The 23,358-nt window shown below is 38.6% G+C and overlaps 1 protein-coding gene across 1 annotated transcript in view; it reads left to right on the top strand.

Moving 5' to 3' along the window:
* The window catches only part of SPTLC3 (serine palmitoyltransferase long chain base subunit 3), a 99,237-nt gene that overhangs the window by 26,488 nt on the left and 49,391 nt on the right, over positions 1–23,358 (top strand). The window contains exons 4-6 of the mRNA XM_074820581.1: positions 19,473–19,664; positions 21,249–21,403; positions 22,349–22,497. Of these exons, the coding sequence (XP_074676682.1) occupies positions 19,473–19,664; positions 21,249–21,403; positions 22,349–22,497 (496 nt within the window). The remainder of the gene's footprint in view (positions 1–19,472; positions 19,665–21,248; positions 21,404–22,348; positions 22,498–23,358) is intronic.

The raw sequence follows: 23,358 nt of genomic DNA on the forward strand, positions 1-23,358 counted from the left end.
GCAGTTGACCTATCTCCTGTTCTACTTGCTTGCTAGTAAGTTAAGATAGAAAAGTGTATCTTGGTCTCATGTCTCATGGGACATTTCTCCTCTACCAGTCTAGAGATGAAACTTGAGTTCAAGTTAAATGTTATACTTATTGTTTTGCAGTAATTCGATTCTAATTCAGTCATGAATCATTTCTTCACCTTTAGAGGAGACCGATCCAAAGGTGAGCAGATTGAGACTCATTATTGTCATCTGATTGGTGTTTACCCATTTCACAAAGGCTGCAAGGTTTCAGTTCACCTCCTGTTGAATTCAGCAACGGCATTCTAGTGGGAGCTGTATTTTGGGACATCAGCATAAAGACAGAAATGGAACGGATACAAACCTCTCACTCTGTGACAGGTAGTTTCTGTAAGCTTGGGCTGAAGGTTGATGGTTAGGCATTTTAAAGAGCTTTGACTATTTCTTCCTTGAGATTTAGGAGATCATAATTAGAGGATTTTGTTTTTCAGAGCTACCCATAGAATAACTTGAATAGTTTGGAAAGCCTGTTAAAGAGCTTTTAGACAGATATCCCAAAAAGGCTTCTGCCTTAAAAATGTAGTCTAAAAGACTGGCAGAGGAAACTTTGAGGGTTCTTTAGTTTTCTTGTTATTTTGAGTGCTGTTTTGCTGGGGGAATCTATTCAAAATATCTTCACACCCTGACACTTCTCAGTAAGTAGCCACTATGGTTGGCTAACAATAATTTGTTTGCAGACTTCACTGTTTGCTGTGTGTTCCTATCTTCCTTTTTTCCAGCCCTGTACATCTTCCTGGCTTATGGCTAACATTTCAAGGCTACGTCTAGTCACTGTTGCACAGTGTGTTGCATTCTTCTCTGTGCCACATGGCCACTTAGCTGTGTGGCCAAAAAGCCCAGCCATTTTCCACAGAACTCAGACAGGATTTGCAATGCGGTATTTCAGCAGAGGTGTGAAATGGGTATCGATCATGTGTAGGCAATCATATTTACCCACTGTGCCTTCTTGGCATAGGAAACAGCTTTAACTATGAGATCATGATGACAGAGTTACCAAGTCTGATGATAAATCTTCTGGCACAATTTCTGGAAACTCATGGTAGAAGCAAAACAACCAGTATTACTTCCTGTGCTATTGGACAAAGAATTTTTTTCTTAACTTGAAACAACTGCTGGAGTCTTGTTTCTTTATTAGCCTCATTTAGCTGTGGTTAAAACAAGCAGACACACCTGCGCTCTATCTATTCACATGTTCTGGCAGATTAATGCAGAACTGAAAAGGAGTTTTTGATTTTGGGTTTTTTTTCAGCCCATATTGTTCAACATGTAAGATTTAGCAGAGCTTGTAAACAAGACTGTTTTAACAATTGAGTAGGTAAGAACATTGCCATGAAACATTCTGTGTTTTGAAAAGAGAATTAAATTGCAAAAAAGGATATCTAAACTGCACACACATGCAAGACATTGGAAGGGAAGGATGCTCCTAAAGCTGCCAGATATAGGTCCTTATGTATGGATACTGAACACTTTTGAAATAGGAAAATTAATTTTCAAGCTGCATAATATCTGATTTATCTAATATTGGCTAGTTTCACATATTCAGATTACTCATCAGCTAGATGCAAAGCCACGTACGTCATAAGCCAAGCAGGTTACACTTCTAAATAAAGTTTGGTTTAGGTCCCATTTTCACGTCTGTTATGAGAATAAGACATACGTGCCTGGCACAATTTCTAATTATTCAAGTGTCAAGGAGTCATAGCTGAAGTTTTGTGACTCCTCACTTTCAAGTGAAGGTCAGTAAAATCTGTATTAATCAATGAAAGGGACAAAGAGCTCTCTCACAAGTGGCAATTGGCCAGTCGGGGTGGAAATGGGGGAGTGAGATAAGGCAGTGGTTGAACTGGCCAGTCTGGCTTGCTTGGCTGTGTGGAGGAGCGAGCTGCAGCGGGCAGTGGTAGTGCTGGGGTGGGGTGAGGCAGAGCTGCCCGGGGGGGCCAAATGCGCTGTGAGAACTAGGCCAGGGGAGTGCCCAGCTGGCTGGGGGTGCCGGCGGGGCCGCAGGCTAGAGAGGGAAAGCCAGAAGGAGGTGAAAGGTGGATGGGTTGAGTCTGTGGCAGGTGATCTCAGCCAGGGTGAAGGCAAAGAACCAAGGGGAAGGAATGGCGCAAGAAGGGAAGGTGTAGATCTGTAAGCAGCTGCAGTCTCAAAGGAAGGGAGTTGATTTTGATTTTTATTCCTTCCTTTTTCTTCAAGTAGCAAAGAAATAGGACTGGCAAGCAGATAGCCACAGAAACATGAATTATTTCACAGCCAGCGTGTGTATTGAGTAGCACTTAGTACTCTGAAATAAAATACTTTAGAGTTGACTGAACATTTACTTAAAACAAAAGCAGTAGTGCTTGCCGTGGCTGCCACCACCAGTGTTTTATCATACCCCCATTAGGAGAATTCTAGCATAACCTTTTTTGTAACTGTTTGCAACACCCTTGTTCTGTTCATCTGGGCTAGTAAGAGTGCTTTAATCCATTTTGTCATACATTCTTCAAAAATACACTTAAATTTTACAGTTTGCTTTCCAAATCCAAAATGGGCTGTAGTAGTTCTGGGGAAGTGTGGTCTCCTCTGCAGTATGTCTCTTAAGATACCAGAAGTAGATTTGAGGGCTGTGTGGGGCTGAGATGGATCTTAGGAAATAAGGATAGAATTGCAGTTTTTTGTGTAGGAATGCAAGCCTTCCACATTATTTTACTGAGGTTTGTAACACAGGAAAAAGTTGGTAACACTTAGCTCTCATTCACTACAGAGACACAGGGACATATATGGAATTTCAAAATGAGTCAACTCTGCTTTGCAAACTAAGTGGTCAGAGTTTTGGAATGACTCCCACAGAAAATAAAAATCTTTCAAAATTCTGTGGTCTGTGATCCTTTCTCCTGGCAATGCAGGAATGCTCTTGTCAAATATTTTCCATTCCTGGCATGAATTTACTCCCCCAGAGGTTATGTTCTGCTTTAATGCAAATAATCTACATGGTGTGACGCACCTGAGTGAGCGTGCTTTAAAGATTTTACATTTCATTCCAGTCAAGACATAAGTGATAATCTGAACCTTAAGCATCATTATATCTTTATTTTCTCTACCTTCCTGTGTATCTTCACTTGCCACTGCACTGACAGTTGCATTTTCAGTTCTCTAGGCATGGTGTAGGACCCAATCTTACTACCTTGCTGTTCTCAAGTGATTTTGACATACAGTGGTTAGATCTAGCCAAGTCTACCTTTTCAGGCAATGTGTCTGTGGTAGAATCCCAGTTTGGATACTCTTCCGTTGTTCAGGGTTTTTACCTTCCGAAAAAACTTCTAATCTGTTTTGTTCGTTAACAAATAACAGAGGATACTGGATTTTACCCCTATGCTTTGGTTTATAGTGATTCTGTGAGAATGAAGCAGCAATGCATTTGGTAAGGCAAACCTGTAAATAAGCTACCTGAATACAGAATTTATGTTTTAGAGTATGTGACATGAAGTGATATAATCTCTCTTCACATTTTCTCCAACTCTTCTGAAATGCGTGTAATTTTTTTCTGGTACTTTTCAAGGTCCCTCAGGGAAACCAGTGCTTTTCACTGTACATTTCTATATCATTTCCACACAACTCCAATGGACATGGCTATACTGAGCACTTAGCTTAGTCTGAACTGCCTTAATCCTTCTTTCATTCAAAAGGAGAAACCTCTCATTTATTTCTCTTTTAACTTGACTTAAAGCTAAAGCTCACAGTACACTTTTGGGATTAGACGCTAGAACTGGATGGGGATGTGAACTGCCATTTCTTTCTGTGTGGGTGTAGGCAAGACTCAAGCCAAACCACTGCTCAGATAGAACTGAGTCTGATTCCAGCGCCACTACCTCTTGCAGAGGTACTGCAGAGGTATCACGATTTCATAAAGCTCAGCGTCAGGAAGCAGTTGACAAACCTGCCAGCTCCCATAAAAGCTGTGGGCCAGGAGCCCCTGTGTGTCACTGAGGCAAGACCTTGCCTTCAGGCACTGCAGAAATCGCCTGCCACATGGATTGATTTACTGCAAAATAAGGAGCGTAGCTTGGCAGCGGAGGGCATTCTGTGTGATCTCCTGCCAGCCTGGAGTGGAAGCATTGCTGGTTAAAGAGAAGAGTAAGAGACATCGTTGGAAACATCAGGTCCTCCCATAATTCAAGCAATTATTTAAACAGGTAACTCAAGCTAATTACATAGTTTAGCCTTTGCAGCTGACAGTTCTCTTTTTCTGGAAGCAAGACCCATCTTTTTTAGAAGTTTCTCTAGGGCCTTGTGCTGGTGCCCATAGCTGTGTATCCTGGGTACTGAGTTGCGTTTTCTTTGGAGCTCACGGTGCCTCAGCCATATTCCCTCAATGATTGACTTTGGATTTTGCCTCATGAGTCCCTTAGGTCTGCCATAAGTCCCTTAGGTCTGCCTAAGTTTTGTTCTAAGAGCCTCCACTTTCTTCCTCCTGAGCAGAATGAAGAAAAAAAATTAACATGTAGGAACTGCAAATAGTGTTTTACTATACTTTTTATCTTCCAGCAGCTGCCATGCTCTAAAAGATTAGCTTTGATCCATGAAAATGAAGAAAAAAGGGCAGGGGGGAAGAGACAACCATGCTCTCCAGTATGAATTTGGTCCCCAAGTAGGGATATTCTTGAGTTATGATGGTTACTCTGCATGTCTCTCTTGTCATTCTTGATTTTGTATCAACTGATTTTTTACACAGGCTAAAGTTATTCCATTAGCCCATAAGGGACCTGTCAAGATGGGTGCATAAAATTTCTTAATTCATTTTAGGATGATTAATTTTCTGTATGAGAATGAGGGGAGTGCAGAGCTTCCTTCTCTATGGAATAGGAAAGCATATAAACCAAGGAGTTAATAGAGTATACTGGTATCATTTCAGAGTTCACTGTGAAGCATTATATCCCAAACATCTAAATATTCACCTACAGGTTAGACAGATTTTTGTGAGGAGTTTATGTGCACGAGACCTCAGGTAGTTGGGGTTTTTTTCCCCCACTGTAACTGAGCTTTATTAATTCTTTATCAACTGATTTGTACAATGGGATATGCTAGTAAGGTCATATTATTTTGCACGTGTGGACATTCCTCAGAAGTAAATGATGTTTTTCTCTTGCTAGATGATAGGATGTAAGTATGTAGTTCACCTTCTCAGAGTAGATACTGGATGAACTAAAGTTGTCAGAATAAATTTGAGACTTCTCTACACTGCAGTTGAGAGAGACACCTGCAACTTTTGTCATTGCTCGTTATTTGCCTCATTGCACAAATATATTTGTAGCAGCCATCATAGAAGGGCACAGCATTAATCTTATGTTTGGGTTTGTAATTTTTTTTCTCTTTTTTGCAGATGTGGAAAGGTAGAGGTGAAACGAGGTCTTCTGAAAAAGGTTTATTTATCTTCTATGTGAAGTTTTACTGTGACTTGCTTATAACGTATAACTTTAAACAACTATTTTTTTCAGAAATATGAGACTGTTTTACTAGTACTTTAAAATATTTGCGTTTTAATGGGCTTTAAACCGACATTCCTTTCTGAGAGAGAGTGAGCCTTCCTTTTGCGTTTTGTTGACAACGGTCATATCTGAGAAATAAGATTGGTGTATAGGCATTTTCTGTCACTCCTGAAATGTGTCAGGTAGCTCAGGACAGCGTATGGTTGATCAGAGCTTCAGCAGATCCCTTCTAGATGGTCCTGCCTAGTCTTTGCTTTGTCAGCTACTGTTGGTCTATCTTGGTATTTCCCAGATTTAGGAGTACAGGCACACATGTGTGAACAGAAGTGTTATCCTAATGGAAACGTCAGAGAAACATTATCATATCTCTCAGAGGAGACATACTGGGATGATACTATGTAAAGATGTTAATGAAATAGAGATAACAGGGGGTTTGTGTGGCCACAAAAGAAGGGAAAAAAAGGTCTATACGGTCTTTGTTAGCCAGAACTTTGTTCACCAATTTGTAAAGTGTACTGAACAGATTTAAATTCTCCAAATACGTACAGTTGCCAAAAGCCAGTGTCATGTTAATTTTATTTTCATTTTAAACATAAACTCTGTATAGCTACTTCCTTCTTCCAGAATCCATGGTTTGCTTGCATTTCACACTGTGCCAAGCATGTAACAGCTTTTCTTTGGAGTATTCAGTCTTTTCTGTTCCATGTTTCATGTCATGGTGAGGTTTCTGAATGTAAGGTAAATGGGAAAAATAGGTAATAAGGCTTAAAAGTATTTTGAGTTTTCATTTAGACCATTTCTATACAACAAGGCAGGCTCAGTTTTATCCAGGGCTAGTTTTATGCTAGAATATCTTGAAGACTATTCTGGAGCCTATTAAACCATGCACTCTGGGGATTTTGTTAAGAGACTGACAGCACTGCTTTCTGATATCTTTTGCTAGACAATATTAGCTTTGACTGTAGATAAAACATTCCCAACAGAGCTTTGTTTATACCCATCTTAAACACCTCCATTGCTCTAGCTCCATGTTTAACTGCTTTTATCGGTAGAAAGTTCTTTCTAATGTCTGATTTAGATCAGCTTGGCTGTGATTTAAGGATGTTGATGCTTTCCAGAGCATAGATTATTCTCTTCCTCTTGCAGTTACCTTTTAAATGTTTGAAGACTGTTAGGCTGCCAGTCATTAGGGTTTTTTCTTCTCTTTAGACTAGACAATTCAAACTCTTTTATTCTTTCCTCATAACTTACTTGACGAGACTTTATGCTTCTCTTCCCAGCTGTCTCCATTTGGTTCACCTCTTCTTTCTCAAAAAGCATTGCCCAAAGCTGGATGGAGTACTTCAGCTGAGACCTGCATATTGCTTAGTAGCACTAGAGTGGTTTGTCCTTTTGCCCTTAACATTATTTTCTTAAGAAATGGCTGGTTTTTTTTCTGATTCCTTTTAGCTTTAATATTGCTTCCTATAGAGTTGCCAGCTATTTCTGAGTACAGTTGTGCTCTCCTGAAATCTGTTATTCTGCTGTTCCATTTCCTGCTTTTCCTAAGTCCCTTGATTTCTACCATTTTATGATCAGTATAAATGAAAACTTTGACTTAAGATACCCTAATGACTACTTAAACTCCTTCCAAGGTGCAACAATATTTTGAGTATTGTTTTTTTAATTTGCCCCACAGCTATATGGGAAGAAATAATATTGGAGGTAAGACAAAGGTTTGCAAAATGTCCACAACTGGTTTTTCTGTGAGCAATGGGGTCTAATGAAGCCTGATTTCATCTTGGTTTGTGTCCAGCATCTTCTACCACCCCAGAATATCCCTGCTTGCCTGCCACATTCTCACTTTCCAGATGGGCAAGAGACAGATGTGCTGAACCTTGTTCAGAGCTATGTAGGTGCTGGCTTGTGGGTCATTACGCTTGTGCTTATGTAATTCACTCCGAGAATGGTTAAAGAGGCATTTTATTGCTGTCTTTCCTTCAGCACATGGATTTGGATTTCTTCACACTATCAAGGTCAGATGTTCCTGAAGCTTTCGGGAAAGTTCATGTCTTGAAGATCTCTTTTCTTCCATCAGATTTGATTGAAATTGATCTATGAGCTCAAAAGCTACTAGAGGGGTACTTGCAGACAGAGGGGTAACATGAAGGCATAAGCCATTGCTTTCTTAGAAAGCAGGTTAAAATTGTTCAAAAGCTAATTCAACTGACTTTCTGCTTCTTGCTATGCATTTGAAAAGGTGTCTTCCATTGCTGAACCAACAAAACATGCTTCAGTCACCCCTTTCCCTCGGTATTCTTGCACATGATTTCTGTTTCTTGAATTTCTGGTGTGCTGCTTTTTCCTAGTCCTTGTCTTTTCTGCCAAGAATCACAGCCTCTGGATGTTTGCCTCTAGGTAGATATGGATCTACTGATGAAAATTAGTACATGGTGGGGTGAGGACTTTCCTTTTTGTCTATATCTAGACTGCTATAAAACCTGAAGAGAGCATTTATTTAAGGGTGATTTTTGCAAACCTGATAGATACAAAAGGTTCAAATGAGAGAAAGCCAGCCATTCAGTGTTATGACCTACATAATTACTGGAAAAACTTATAAAGAGTTTGTTAATATATGATGTACTAAACAAGAATCATGTAATAATTTAATAATGCTCAATGAATATCATTACAATTAAGACATTAAGAAGTCATCAAGGCCCAGATCATCTTTTCCAGTTGTACAAGGCAGAAACTGAAATCAGTGGGAAAAGACAGCCTCTTACAGAACTGTTATATCACCTCTAGGATCCTAGAGGAGTCCACCTGTGAGTTCTTCACAAGTATAGAGGTGGGCATTACTTAATCATAACAGATTGAAACCACCTTTTTTTGATATTTTACAAACGAAAAAAATAGCTAGAGAAGGATGTTGCTGTTTGTATAGAGTTTTAGGTGAGGGGAAAAAAAATTCTAAAGTGATAGGTTGTCATCTGTTAAAATATATAGCATTTCTGCATTAGGGCACAAGTTGGTGAATCCAGGTTACTCTGTAAACTTTCTGGGGTTCTCGCAACATAATTTGAAGATAGGTGGGTTGCAGCCCTTGTCATGCTGTTAAATTGATCACATATGATTTGATCACATATGCCAGTTCTGATGCTGGCTTTGGCATAGTCCAGCTGCCTTTAATTATGCCAGTGGCACTGCTGCCAAGTTGCTTAACTATTGTTTAAATGAATTCCTGTCTTCTTGCTTAAGACAGCCTCTCTTGTGTTTGAAGGTGTCAAGCTATTCATTTTCTCAACATTATTCCCACTGTGATGTGCTGTGAGACTATTGGCATGTTTACAGGATGGCTGTCTCCCTCATCTTCCGTGATTTCTTCTGTCCTAAAAACCTTTATGTTATACAATAAGTGAGTTTATCCTGAATATTTTTTTTCCCTAGGGCTCTTTTTTCATGCATAAGTCCTATGCTAGCTCAGATAAGGAGACCTTTTCTACCCAGATGGTCATTTTCCTACTGAGTTTTTAATTCCCCTACCTGTAAAACTAACAACACAAATCCTCACTGCTTCTTTCCCAGCTGTTCTTGAGAAATTCTGCTTTCCTCATCATTAAATTGGTAAATTTTTTTATTATGGTATTTCATATCTCCCTTTTTCCTCTCTGTCCATGGTATGCCAAGAGAGCTGTATTTAAATATAATTTAAAAGTAGTTGATTACCTTGGAAGAGGTAGCGTAAATCCAGCTAGGGCTCTGATCGCATTAACAAAATTGACAATGGTTTTCTCTGTTGTCACCTTTCTGAACTATGACACATTACTCCTTGCAATAATAGGAGTGTCTTGGAGGGCACACTGTTTCAACTTAACCTGTGCATAACTCTCAGAATGATTGGAATAATGCGAAATTATTCTAATGATAAACAACTTTCAGGTAGGAAGTGTGAATGACGTAAATTACATTTGTGATCCTTTAACAAGGGACCTGATGTTTAAAGACTTCATCAAAACTGGTGCTGTCATCTCAGGAGCCAACAATGGCCTGAGACCATTTTTGAAGTTTTAACACATTAAGATTGAATCTTGTGATGTGTTTGGCATGATCCAGGAAAGTCCAGGGACACATCAATTCTGATAGGAGATAGGTGTCTCATTATTAAACTGTTTCCATTTGTCACCTGTGCAAAATCCTGTCCCTGTTTGCAGCTGTTGTACTGTATAATGGGAAAAGCTCTGGGATCCAAAGATGATTCAGTTATGCAAGTTAGTCCATAAGATCTGTCTGTTCACCTGTAACATTTTCTTCACAAGGGCATTTTGCAGGGAGAGCAATTTGATGCTAGTTAGAACATTTTCTGATGTTCTTTGCAAAGTCACTGCGTAGGAAATTGAGTTGATGGATTGCTTCATGTAGATTTTAGCTCAGAATCCACAATGGGCAAAATCACTGACAGTCTGGTTAGATCATCTCAAGTATCTTTCCATTCAGTTACAGTCTTGATCCCAACAAATATTAGTTTCTTATCAAAAATGTGTATGAGATTCATAGAATGAGTTTCTAAATGCTGAATCACTTCTGGAAGAAATCTCCTGTATTAGTAGATCATCACCAGTGATGTGTGAATCTGACAGCCTTTGAAGTGATACCACTTCATCATCATCTTTTTTGTTTGTTTATTTAGTCTTAAAGCCAAAGCCATAGGATTTGAATGATCAGGAGATATACTAATGTTGCCAGGCAGCGCAAATCTTGTAGCTTACTATGAGCTTTGGAAATAATAGCAAACACTTGCTGCAACTTGACGCCATGAACTATGTCAGGATTGCTGTAACCTAGGCGTTTGATCCAGTTCCTTTGTCTGATTCAACGTGCCTGTCTTTCTACTCTGTAATTGCTGTAAGGTTAGGAAATACCTTCTGGTGTTTGTAAGTGTCTCTCTGGGTAGTGAACTTCATTGTTTTGTCTCTAATAATTTGAAATTATTACGCTTCATCTTTGCCCTCATGCCTTCCTTGTTATGTTGAGTTGACTCCATTTAGAATTTTCTGGGAGTAATGACAGAGTCATAGCTGTATCAGGTGTACGTATTCCTTTTTCTTTCTAGTGTTTCTTGCTATTGCTTGCAATGCACAGGTGCAAAGCCATTGTGAGAAGAGTTTACTGTGCATTATTTTTTTTTTTCTCCCATGTACTGTTTGATTTAAGTGCCCTAGTTGGTGTTGGATAGTATCTGTTATGGTTTATATTGCAATTTCTGAAACCTACAGTTCAAAGTAGTGTTTTCTTAGATTTCTGTCCCCGTCATCACATTGTGTTTTTGTGGTTTGCTACTGACATTTGTCCTGAGTCTGTGTGCATAACTCAGCTTCTGTGCTGTAAAGAGATGTATGTGGCTTTTCTTTTGACAAACACTGTAGTATGACCATTCTGAAATGTGCAGTTCTACTTGCTGGACTAAATTCATACCAGATGATCTACAGGTTTTGGGAAAATTGCACACAGTAGACAGTTTACTTAATAGTTGCAAATAAACATTCATTGATGCTGGAATGCACATTGCTTGTAGGGTGTGCAGGGCTAGAAATTCATATCCTGATATACCAGGATAAGAGACTTCATGAATTAATATAAATATTTGCATGAAAACTTACAAAACTAAGACAATGAAATGTGCACCTTCCGGGTACATCTTTATTCTAGTTTGGACCCCTTGCCAACTGCTGTCTCTAGACTTTTACCAACTTCTTTTCTTCCTAAACATTATTTATTAGTAAGTCTTCTGCATCCTTCCAACCTCCTATGTTACACTCAAAAGTATAATTTTAGCATCAGGGTAAGTGTTAGTCTGAAAATTACATAGGAAGAGTATTTTTTTCTTAGTTATATAACAATGTTTTCTATTTGACACTGTATTTCTAATGTGCTTGTCATTCACATCTGTATTTTCACAGTATTAGTGTCATAGCGTTGCAGGACTTGATTATTTTGTGCTGAAAGAATTTATTGTAAGGTCAATATGTTGGAGTTTCATTTGTGCTCAAGTGAAAAAATGATACAAGTCTGGAAGGTGAAGATCCTGTCTTTTCATACTTTTGTTGGTATTTGCCTGTAGTACGCTGTCATGAACCTGTACTGTCGTGGTTTGAGCCCAGAGGGAAACTGAGCACCACGCAGCCGTTCACTCACCCCTTCCATCCCAGCACTGGGAAGGAGAAAAATGAATCAAAATGCTCAGGAATGGAGATAAGGACAAGGAAATGTTGCTCACCCATTATGATCACAGGTAAAAGACAGGCTCATTGGGGAAGAAAAAAATGGACATCACTTTAATTCAGAACACTAACAGCAGCAACACTTAACAGACAGAATGGGACAGTGAGAAGCATTACCATATCTTAAAACACCTCCCCCCACTCCTCCCTTCTTCCCAGGCTCTGTTTTGTTCCCGATATCTCTACCTCCTTCCCCAGTGGCACAGGGGCAGAGGATGGGGGGTGCAGACAGTCCTCCGCTTCTTCCTCCAAGGCAGGGTAAGCACTCTTCTGCATTCTTCCCCCTGCTCCACGTGGTGTCCCTCTCACGGGAGACCCTCCTCCACAAGCTCTCTCGGCTGTGAGTCCTCCCCACGGAATGCATTGTTCTTGAGATGCTCTGGCGTGGGTCACCTCCGTGTGCTGTAGTCTGAACTACAACAGCAGGGGCTGCTTCTTCCCACAGAGTCCCGGGGGTCCTCCACAGGTGAATCTCTGCTCCACCAGTAGCCTCCATGGGTGGCAGGGAGGGCAGCCCTGCTGTCTCACCATGGGATACAGGAGGGCTCTCTGCTCCGGCGTACCTCCTCCCTTTCCTCTTTCTTCCTTCCACTGACCTTGGTGTTTGCATAGATGTCCTTCTACGAACGCCTCCTCACAAGTCCCCACCCCCTCCCAGATTCCCCTTCTTAAATACGTTATCACAGAGGTGCGGCCACCATCGCTAATTGGCTCAGCCTTGGCCAGAGGCGGGTCCCACTTGGAGCCGGGGGAGCTTTTGAGAAGCATCTCACAGGGGGCCACCGCTGTAGTCCCCTCCTCCACTACCAAAAACCCTGCCACACAAACCCAGCACAGTACAGAGAGGCTGCAAGTTTTTAGTCACTAATTAGATGACAGTTAATTGAAAAATCCAGAATCATTTCCTGCTGCATGTGAAAAATATGGTGATAGGACCCAATCTTCATACAAACCTCAAGCAGCAGGACAGAACAAGCAGCAAACTTTTCAGAGTTCCTGAGTTGTTAAATTCTAAATCTCTGGCAAGTTCAATAACATGTGGGTTCCTAAGTTATTCTGAAGGTGTCTTATATTTCCCAAACCTTCTGGACAGTCTTGGAAATTTTACTCTTAGTCCTTATCGACTGCCTTGCTACCAGATATATATTTTTTCTTGAAACTTCAGCAGAAATCAATAATCATTCTAAACAAGGATTCTGCAGACACACAGTATTAAGAACTAAAGTTTTTTTGGCTTGGTTGCTATTTGTAGTTTGTGTTGTGTGAAGATTGTACTTTCTTGTGGCTTTGTCACGTTGCAAGAGGCTGTGACCTTCATTTTAGCACCTTCTAGACATACAAGTTTCACAACTATTTCCAATTTAAGTCTTGTCTGTATAGCTCAGTAAACTATGAATTCCCCATGAAACCATTTTGGTTTATGTTTTAGAAACTTGAGCCTGTAAGATCTGAAATGTGTTGTAACAGAAGAGAAACCACATACTTAAAGTAAAGGATATCATTGCCAGTAACTGAAAAGATTTGTGAAGTAATCTCAATTTGTGTCAACGGAATATTCATTACAGGAAACTTCCGACTTTCATAATTTCAATTTCCTTTTTCTTTTTCTGGGGACTGCATAAAATCATTAAGAATCCCCCAGTGTCTAATGGATGCCTAGGTATGGTGGTTTGGGGATAATGTAATAATTATGGCAGTCAACTTGGTGGGTTTGCACAGAACCTGACAGTTTTATTCTTTGAGACCCAGCCTTCTGGTGACAATGATCCATAGAGGACAGAATTGCACACCAACCACTTCAAACTGTGACTATCCAGTGGCAATCTCTGACTGGGATTCAGCTGGATGCAGCTAAATGGAACCCCGTAGTACCCCATCTTCAGCTTCTGCTCCAGAGGGGTACAGGCCTCTATAGGTCCTGTCATCCCCACGTGGCTGTCTTACACATCCTAGGGACATCTACAGTCGTCTTACATTTAGGGTCTTCTCTCAGATGCTTTTCTTCTAATGTTAGGGAGGAAACATCTGTTTAGAACCAAACCATCTGCAAGCAATCCCATGTTGCTTCAGTGATTATCAGTCTGTTCTGCCATCAATTTTTAGCTATAGCAATGCACTGTCCTAATTTGCTCAGGATTTCAATGTCATCTTGAAATCTGGAAGATATTGAGCAAACGTGGCTGTCACTTGGTTCACAGTTTTCAACACCTATCTCTTCATATACATATCTGTCTGGAAAGCTTTATGTAGAGCAGTCAACTTGCATTGTTTTTTTTAATAGATTGTATGCAGCAACATGATAAAATCTGATCCAGAAACAGATTAAACATTCTTCTTAAGTTAAGGGAGAGTAAAATAAAGTTTCATCCACTTCTGGATCAGATTTTATTCCTAGTGGGGAACTTACATTTAAAGAGAAAGACTTTATTATTCTCCCAGTAGTTTTATTTCAAGAATATAGCTGTCTGCGCCTACTGTTGCTGTATTGGAAGTTGCCATAATAGCTAAAAAAAGATTTCATTCAGGAGAGGTTTCAAAAAGCACATTGGGATTTCTGGATTTCTTTAGAGTTTATGTTGCATCTATAGGACAGATTTGCATGAAGTGTTGGGTCTCAGTTTCCTTGACACAACTCCACTCACACAAGTTTACTCCTAACTTACACCAGCGTAAGTGGTTACCTCTTAGCTAGTAAATTAATCAGGGCCAGCACACAGGTTTAGTCCTGTGACTGTGTCTGTGCTGTTCAATTCTTAGCTTTCCCCTTGGTACAAATCAGGCTCATGCCAACTAGCACTATGCAGGACCTAAATTCAGTGAAAAACTCACTCCTCACTTTAAGGGTAGTATGAACAAATATTTAAGTATTATTCATGCTATTGCATAGCTATCTTTTATTTTTATTTGCTAATGCAAATACCGTGTTTTGTAACTATTCCTTATAAAGGTGTTGCCAAGAGTGTGCTTAATAGATTTTGAGATTAGTTTACATTATTATTAGAGCAAGCTATTTTGATTAAGATTGTGTGTCCATTATGTTCAGTATTTAATACTGATGCCCATTCTAATAGCACTGTTAGATTTGTTGTGCGTGTTAATTTCTCCATTTTAAAAACGGAAGGCATTTAGGAGGGGTTTCTTCATCAGGGAAGAGTTTCAAAATAGTTTGGGTAACTACAGAATATGGGGATCTAAGAGGTATTACACTTAAAGCTGACACTACTGCATTGGCATCAGTCCTGTTAACTTCCTTGACATCAAAATCTTGCCCAGGAATTCTCTTGCTGTGAGTGTCTTACTGGAAGACAATTTGCAGCTGTGGTTTAAGGCCACTGCCAAATCTGTTGACATGGGTTCTCTATAACTATGTGCTACAGTGTTATAAGGCTGAGCTAGCAGTGTGGCCTTTGGTATCAAGAAAGTACAAGACAGCATGATCTGATAAGCTAAGCAGAGACTCAGCACACAGATTTTGCATATCCTGATTTTGCTTTTGGTTTCTGAGAAGCCAAAGAAAGCCTAGATTCGTCAAACTCCATGGCAAAACATCCATTCATTTTGAATTTCATCTACAGCTTTTTGGCATTGGGTGTCTTTATATTGCATGAGTAGATTCCTTCCACTTCTGCCTAGAAAGTATACTTACTCTGTGGCAGACTACTGAGAAACTATTTTGATTTGGAATGCCAGCACAATTTTTAAAACAAGTCAATAAAATGTGGATTAGCATATCACAAAGGGTATTTACTCAAGATTTTTAAAGGAAGCCAAGCATAAAATTGCTGAGTAACTCTGGACTGCTGCTTAGGTTGGCTTTTTTGCCAGAAAAATGGGGAGTTACAAATAAGATATGATTTTTGAAAAAGTGACCAGGAAGATGCCGGGAATGGATCTCTTATTGGACCTGTGCTCTCTCTCATTTTCATCAATGGTCTGGAAAAAGGAGTGAGAAGAAATAGGTGACAATATGTCACAAAATGTGTTGAAAATACGGAATTCTTCAGGGTAGTGAAAAATTAGCTCTGGACAACAAGCATTGCCAAAAGTTCTCCCTGGTAGTGTGTAATGCTGATAAAACAGTACATAAAATTGCCGGTCACTAAATAAAAAACAGTGAATGAACTGGAGGGATATATGATCCTAAGAATGCACAAATAGCAGTGTGCTCTAAATTAGGTATTTATTGCAACTGAAGAAGCAATAACCATCATTGTAACCATGAGAAATATTTCTGAAACTGTGAACTGTGGCAAGAAGGCAAATAGAATGTAAACAATCTTTAAAAAAAAAAGCAACAGAAAGCAAGACAAAGCATCATTTGCAGATGTATAAATCCATACTGTGCCCTCAAGTGTTGTATGCAATTCTAATTCCTTTCCTCTGCATCTCAAAAAGGTATTACTGAATTTGGCGTAATGAAGAGAAAGTTGAGCATTAAAATACAGATGTTTTTAAATCATTTTATCTTTTAAATCGGTGTAAAGACAAGGACTCTAGACTAGACTAGAATTAAACAGATTAAGATTCTTCAGCTTGGGAAGACGCAGGTGGAGAGGCAGAAATCATTTAAGTACAGAAAATTATGAGTTGTGTAATTGGTTGAATAGCAAAGTTGAACAGATAACAATGGTCAAAGTAAATTGTCAGATAAAATTATCAGGCAATTTTATAATAAATAAAGGAAATACTTTTTCTACAGATTAAATCAATTATCAAAATCCACAATTCATTCCCACAGTATTTGTGGGTTCAAAAATGATGAACAAATTCATAGTTATCCCCTGATGACTAATAAATGCGATAACACAATCTCAGGCTCATGAAATCTCAAAGCCACAAATGGCTGGAAGTTGGGTGTATATACTAAAAGAGTATCATTCTCTGGTTTTGTTTTTAGAATCTTTGCCTAATCATCTGCTTTTTAGGATGGCTACAGTTGAGGTATGGAGCTAGAAAATGTACTGTCTACTACAGGTGTTATTACAAATAATAATATACTTCTGAGTGTACAATTCAGCGAGTACCCAGTGTGTAACTAGTGATCTCTGAATCATTTCAGCCATTTGTAGGAGATCTACTGTATTTGATTTTGGTGCCAGCAACACCTTAATTACATCTGTCTTCACTGTCTAGATGCTTTACATGCACAGTCTCCAATTCCACCTCTTCCTGCTCAAATAAAACTTTGTGATAACACGTAAAAAGTCAACAGTAATGTAATGCAAAATGGCAATTAACCATTCATCCACTGACCATTTAGACTGGCTGAAACTGTTGAACTTCCTCATGATGTTCAGTTGTTCACCCCTACCCCAGTGCTTGGCTTTGAAGTGCTGCACAAAAGCATCCACATCACCGCTCTCCAAAAGCAGCAAATCCACTTGTTTGGGTTATTCCAATACTGAGACTTTCTCTACTTTTTTTTTTTTTTTTGATGGGATTCTAGGGATGGATGAAATGCTCTTTGTTTTCCTCACTTTGGTTTTTAGACAAGATGTATTTTTTGAAATTTGTTTTCCCAGCCTCATACTAACCTTGGGCTATTTGAAGACTCTTGGTTTTCATCATTCATAGACTGGAGAATATGGGTTACAGTCTGACTCCACATTCTTAGGACTTTACTACCATTGATGCCATTTACTACTAGATGTTTGTATTAAGGATAGGAGGTGACAGTGGTTACATGTTTAAATTCATATGCTATACTGACTGCATAAAACAGCAGCAGCTGAAATGAGTTCCACAACAGAAAGGTTTTATTGTGGAACAAGAGTTTTGCAACGCAGGAGTCTGATATGAGCTTCCCTGTTCCTTTACCAATAAGATATATAACAACAAAGTGTTTCTTAATAAAATTGATAAACAGAATCATCATACTAATTCTCTCCTCTGGGCTCAGGTGCATTATCACATCATCACAGCTTGACAAGCTACAATGTTGAATTGCCATAGATGACCATAAGTATGCTCTTAGCCCATGGCAAATGTAAGGTAATGTGACTGAGCTTAATCCTTGATGAAATACTTACTTTATCTTGTCACTCTGTGCACACAGCTGTTGTGGCTCATCTGAAATATGACTTGACCATGTATTTAACTCCTCCTCATAAAATGTTTTTCATGGTAAATAGGTTGCCCTAAAAGAGCAATTAGCTTGAGGTGGGAGTGCATGTGTAGCATTGCTTCAAAGGTCTACCCTCACATGGTGAGAGCCAGCCCTGCATTCCTTCTCACTCACAGGGCAATAGGTCTTTCCAAAGTCTAAATGTGTTGCTGTTCAGCTCTACCAGCAATTTTTTTCCTTTTTGGGTTTCCTTCAAAATCTTTATGTTCTATCTTCTGCCGAACATTATTTTTTTTTTCTTTTCTCTCCCAAGAAAACTTTGTGAATCCAGGATTGGACAGCAAATTACTACTGAAATCAAAATCTTTTAAGGATAAAGTCATTTTAATGCAGTATGAAGATCAATAATTCTCTAGGTCTGACAAGCACGGTGAATTTGCAGTTGTTCTTAATATGATTATTCTATTTCAGCTTGCTGCATTACATAAATAGATAAACTACTTTTTTTTTGTTTCATCCATCCCACAGTCAGCAATGTATTAATGGTATTTCTTCATATGTTAGTAGTCTTGCTTTATAACATGCTCCAGAAATGTGTGTCTTGTGTCTTTTTTTTTACAGAAGGCACTATTTTTTCTGGATTACATTTTGTTATTTTTGTATTGGCAGGTTGTCTGTTACCAGCCTGTAACTGTAAATACCATCATATTTTGCAGAAATAAGGCTGTTACTTACCTTCCAAAGAATAATCTGATAAGCCTACTGAATATAAGTTGATTTGAGAAGACTGCAGCTGAAAAACTTAGCTTCTTTAATTTTAAAATGAAAATTTTAGAATATTTTCAAGGCATAATATTTTGTCCACACATAGTTGTAAACTTCTAGAATTTGCTCACAATAGGGTCACTAATTCAACAAGCAGGATGTCTGTGTGTGTGTCTTTTTTTTCCCCCCCTTCTTTTTTTTTTTAAGTATCCTTAGATGTATGGAAGAGGTCACTGAAAATATTATTAGAAGCATTTGTGAGATCAGAACAGAAGTAGATGGCTGGGGTCATAGCTGTTTTGGATAATTCCTCAGATTTGAAGGACATCATGGTAAAGGTGCCCTATTTTAGGCAGGATTTGTTGTATATAGGTTAGTTGCTGCAATGGGTTACACAAGACTTCCAGAAGCAGAGTCAGGCACAGTGTAGGTGAGTTTTTAATGCTGCCCTTCCCTTTTTATAGCTCTCTCTTGCAAGAACAGAGTATTGTGGTTTCCATTTAATCACCTTTGAAATAATTGTCCAATTACACAATAATATGTTGCCAATCTTTCATAAGTTTCACATGTTTCAAAATAGACAAGGGAGTGGTGTTGAAGACACCTGCGACTGGGGACATTGGTGGAGAGGAGAGAAAAGGGAAGATACTTGCTGTAGTCAGTAACAACTGCAGTTTTAAAGGTCCTCCTCTTCAGGTATAGGTTGCATCAGCTGATACAGCGTGAGGTCTAAATGTCTGTCCTAATTTGTGTCCTACTAGAGAAAAAGATGTACCTCAAAGTCTAAGGTCTAAGCTTTGATGAGATGAAATATATTAATCACAAGTTTCTGTTCTATATTTTCAGAAGAATGGCATATCAAATGGAACTCTCTACAAAAAAACATTTATTGAGCACTTTGAACAGGCACCAATGTATGTTGCTGTTCTTACTTTCCTGGGTTTTGGAGTGGGAACAATATTTGGCTACCTGCGAGATTTTATGAGAGCCTGGGGACTAGAAAAACGTAACGTTGCTACAGAGAGAGAACAACAAAAAGTATGTATGAAAAAGACATTATGTATCCACAGCTGAGTTGTCCCCTGCTTGCAAGTTATGTACAATAACCTACCAAAGTAACAAGGCAGACAGCTTTTGTCTTAGAGAAGGACATTGCATAGGGATGAGAGTAATGACATGCACTAAAGTATGATTAAACACATGTGTATGAATATGTACCTAAATATATGTAAAATCATAATTTTCACCCTGAGAGATGTTCACCTTGTTCTAAGAGTGTCAGAATACTCTCAGCGAAATAGATTCTCAGTGTTTTAGGTCAAACCACAGAAAAAGAAAACTCAGAAATGCATTATTGTTAAACATATCACCTCTCCAAACCTCTTAAACCCCAATTTTTCTGTCCCTTCTGGCTATCTTACTTTCTCCTCCGTAGCAACAGGCAGTGCTGACATCTTTGTAATTGCTGACATGTTTGCCAAACTGCTGGTTGCAGAGCGCTCGGGGATCATTGTCCCAGCACAGAGTGAATGTAGCCTGAATTCTTGTGAGTCCTGACTTAGAAATTTTTTCACTCTGCATAGTTCTGAGTGAAACTTGGACCTCAGCAAGATCAGTTGCCTTCTAACTTTGTTTAGATTTTGCTGTTGCTCCTCCTTCTCTGTGCAGTTTGAGCCATCATTTACAATAACACCTGGCATAATGGAGGAAAAATGCGAATAGTGTTACTGTTCTTCTTAAAAATAAAATTCCCTAAATTGTTTCCTGTTTTGGCTTTTCAAAGGTTCATGAACTACTTAATAAAATACCATGGTGCAGTCTTTTTGTCAGTATTCTCAAGGAATATCCTTTTCAGTTCCCTTCATGATTTGGCCATTTGTTGAGCTATTTTGATTCCAGACACGCCAGTTAAATCTTCTGCCATCCACCATGGATTATGTGTCCATTTAATTCTCCAATTTCCCACATATGTAACTACATACCATGTTATTTTATCAGTTTATTGTACCTAGTGTCTAATATGGCTATATTGCTGTTTCATATAAAGCTTTGTTTAGATTCCATAACTTTCTTTTAATTTAATTTCCAAGTAAAATGCATAGATAGAAATTAATTGTCAACCAAACTAGTTGTCTTAACTGGCTGTTTGCATGTCCAGTCTAGGCCAATAATGCCCGGGCCAATTACATTGGACTAGCTTTAATCTAATGTACCCAGCATTTCATGAAATATGAGCTGTTTATCCTAGTTTCGCAATCTGCTCCACACATAGCAAAATGCTCAGTTTGAAGCATTTAGTTTCTCCAAGTGAAAGAATCGTGGATTCTTCCATTTCCAACTTGCCAAATATTGGACTGGAGAATTAGGCCAACTTGTTGACCATTTAAAAAAATTTTAAAAAACAAACCAAACGAAAAAAACTCCACCCCCTAAAAAACCAACACTGTATTTCAGGGGAATTAAAGATATTTGCTGATTGGAGTTGTTTGTGACATAGGAACATGTGGCTGTTATAGCTCTCTGTTTACTAATGAAGCAGTTTTTCCTTTTTAAGGGGAATGACTTGGGTACAGAAGCAGATATTTTCCTAGCAACATAACCCTGTGCATGTTTTCAAACCAGGATTTTGTGCCACTTTATCAAGATTTTGAGAACTTTTACACCAGAAACCTCTATATGAGAATACGGGACAACTGGAATCGTCCAATTTGCAGTGTCCCAGGGCCACAGTTTGACCTCATGGAACGCGTTACAGATGATTACAACTGGACATTTAGGTGAGTCAGCTTACACTGTGCAGCTGTCAGCTTCATAAGAATATTCCTGATACCTCTGCAGAGCACAGATAGTTGCATCTAGTCCCTCTTACCTAGATCCTCGGCTAATCTACATCAACATATTTTTTCCTGAAATCAGTACCATGCTGACAATCTGTCCCCTTCCTTCTGAATATTGTTTGGAAATGCAGTGTGGAAGGGACTGAACTCTTATCACAAATGGGTTTTGTTTGGCTGTGTCAGCACAAGTAAGACTGCTTGTGCTTCATTTATAACAGACCTTTAGTCAGAATATTACAATGAAATTTGTTGTATCCCTTGGTTAGGATTTAAATCATAATTTCTTGCATTGCATGAATGTGGCTTCTTACATAGTGAGTCTTTGGCAGTGAGTTTTAAGCAGTTTACAGCTTAAAGGTTTCAGTGTACCACAACTGTTGCTGAGTTAAATAGATGTGGAAATTCACCACATAGACAATATGTAGGTTGACTATATTTCAGCTTATTGAGAATGTATCAGAGTGTTTCCCCCACCATTTTCCTCATGTTTAATTTCTCTGTGTGTGAGTGTGAACACTCATGACTTTCTGGAAGCTGTTGAAAATTCACTTGAAAAAATAGTGTCTCTGAGTTGTTCCCTATATAAATTCCTAGCTTTGTTTGTTTATTTACAGCTATAGAGGCACCATTTCACCTAATACCAGTCTATTGCCATCTACAGCTTGGAATCTGGAAAACATTCTGAGCAGGATGCAGTATTTAGTCAGGAAAATAGAAAGACTGGAAAAACTTTTAGGATGTTAAAGTATGAGGATTATAAATTCCCGAATAGGATTTTGACAGAAGAACAACATTTGGTGGGAAAATTTTTGGGGTTTTTCTTTTCTTTTTGTTTGGGGTTGGAGGGAAAGTTGCACTATTCTTTAAAATTTGCTTTAATTATAGGTTTACAGGAAGGACTATCAAGAATGTAATCAATATGGGTTCTTATAACTACCTCGGCTTTGCAGAAACGGATGTTAATGCTTTGAAAACTGTGACCATAGAGTTACAAAAATATGGGACAGGAATCTGCAGTACCAGACAGGAAATGGGTGAGTAAACAGCTAGATGGCCACCAAGGTTTCTGTAACTGTATGCTTTTTCTTACAGATATTTTAAAGGAATTGGATACTTAAAGAATTTTTGTCACATCAACAATTACTTATTTCACTGTTAAAAGTGATGCTGTGTTTTATTCATTATCACGTAAGGATTTTTTTAAAAGGAAAAATGTTGCTGATTTTTGGAAAAGCAAAACCAAATGTATCATATCGTGGCCTGGGATTTTTTAATGATGGAATTAACAGGCTTATTTTTTAATAGAAGTAAAATAAACATTGAGACTTCAAGAATTGTTCTAGGGCAGTTTAATTGCATCACAGATTTGTATCAGTTACCACGTACAGAGTGTTCTGATTAGTAAAATGAGCTTTTACATATTTTTTTTTTTTTTAATCCCATGTTCTAAGAATATGTTGTAATGTTTTTTGAGACATTAATGGGCACAACATAGAAATTACCAGTGTGCATCTAAGGAATAAATTCAGGAAGGCTCCATCTGACTTTTTTGTTTATATGTCCTTTATGATTTGTCTGCTTTTTTGGTTTGTAGGCTGTATGTAGTGTTATCTTCAATTGTATATTTTTACACAAAGCCTTGCATTCCTAGTGGTGCAATCAGCCTGCATTTCAGAGAAAACAATTCCCAGTCATAGAAATGCAAGGGGAGGTTTCTCTTCAGGCTTTATCTTTCTTGGGAGCTCTCAAAAGAAAAAAAAAAAGGTAGGCTTCCCAGCATGAGAAGTCTTTCATAGACTTTTTTTTTTATCCAGCAACCTGAAAAATTTTGTATCTGTCAAAGCAAACTCTTTTCCTCCAGAAATCTTATGGAAAAAAAATATTGTATTTCATTT

Source organism: Strix aluco, chromosome 3, assembly GCF_031877795.1.
Source record: "Strix aluco isolate bStrAlu1 chromosome 3, bStrAlu1.hap1, whole genome shotgun sequence".
Lineage (NCBI taxonomy): Eukaryota > Metazoa > Chordata > Aves > Strigiformes > Strigidae > Strix > Strix aluco.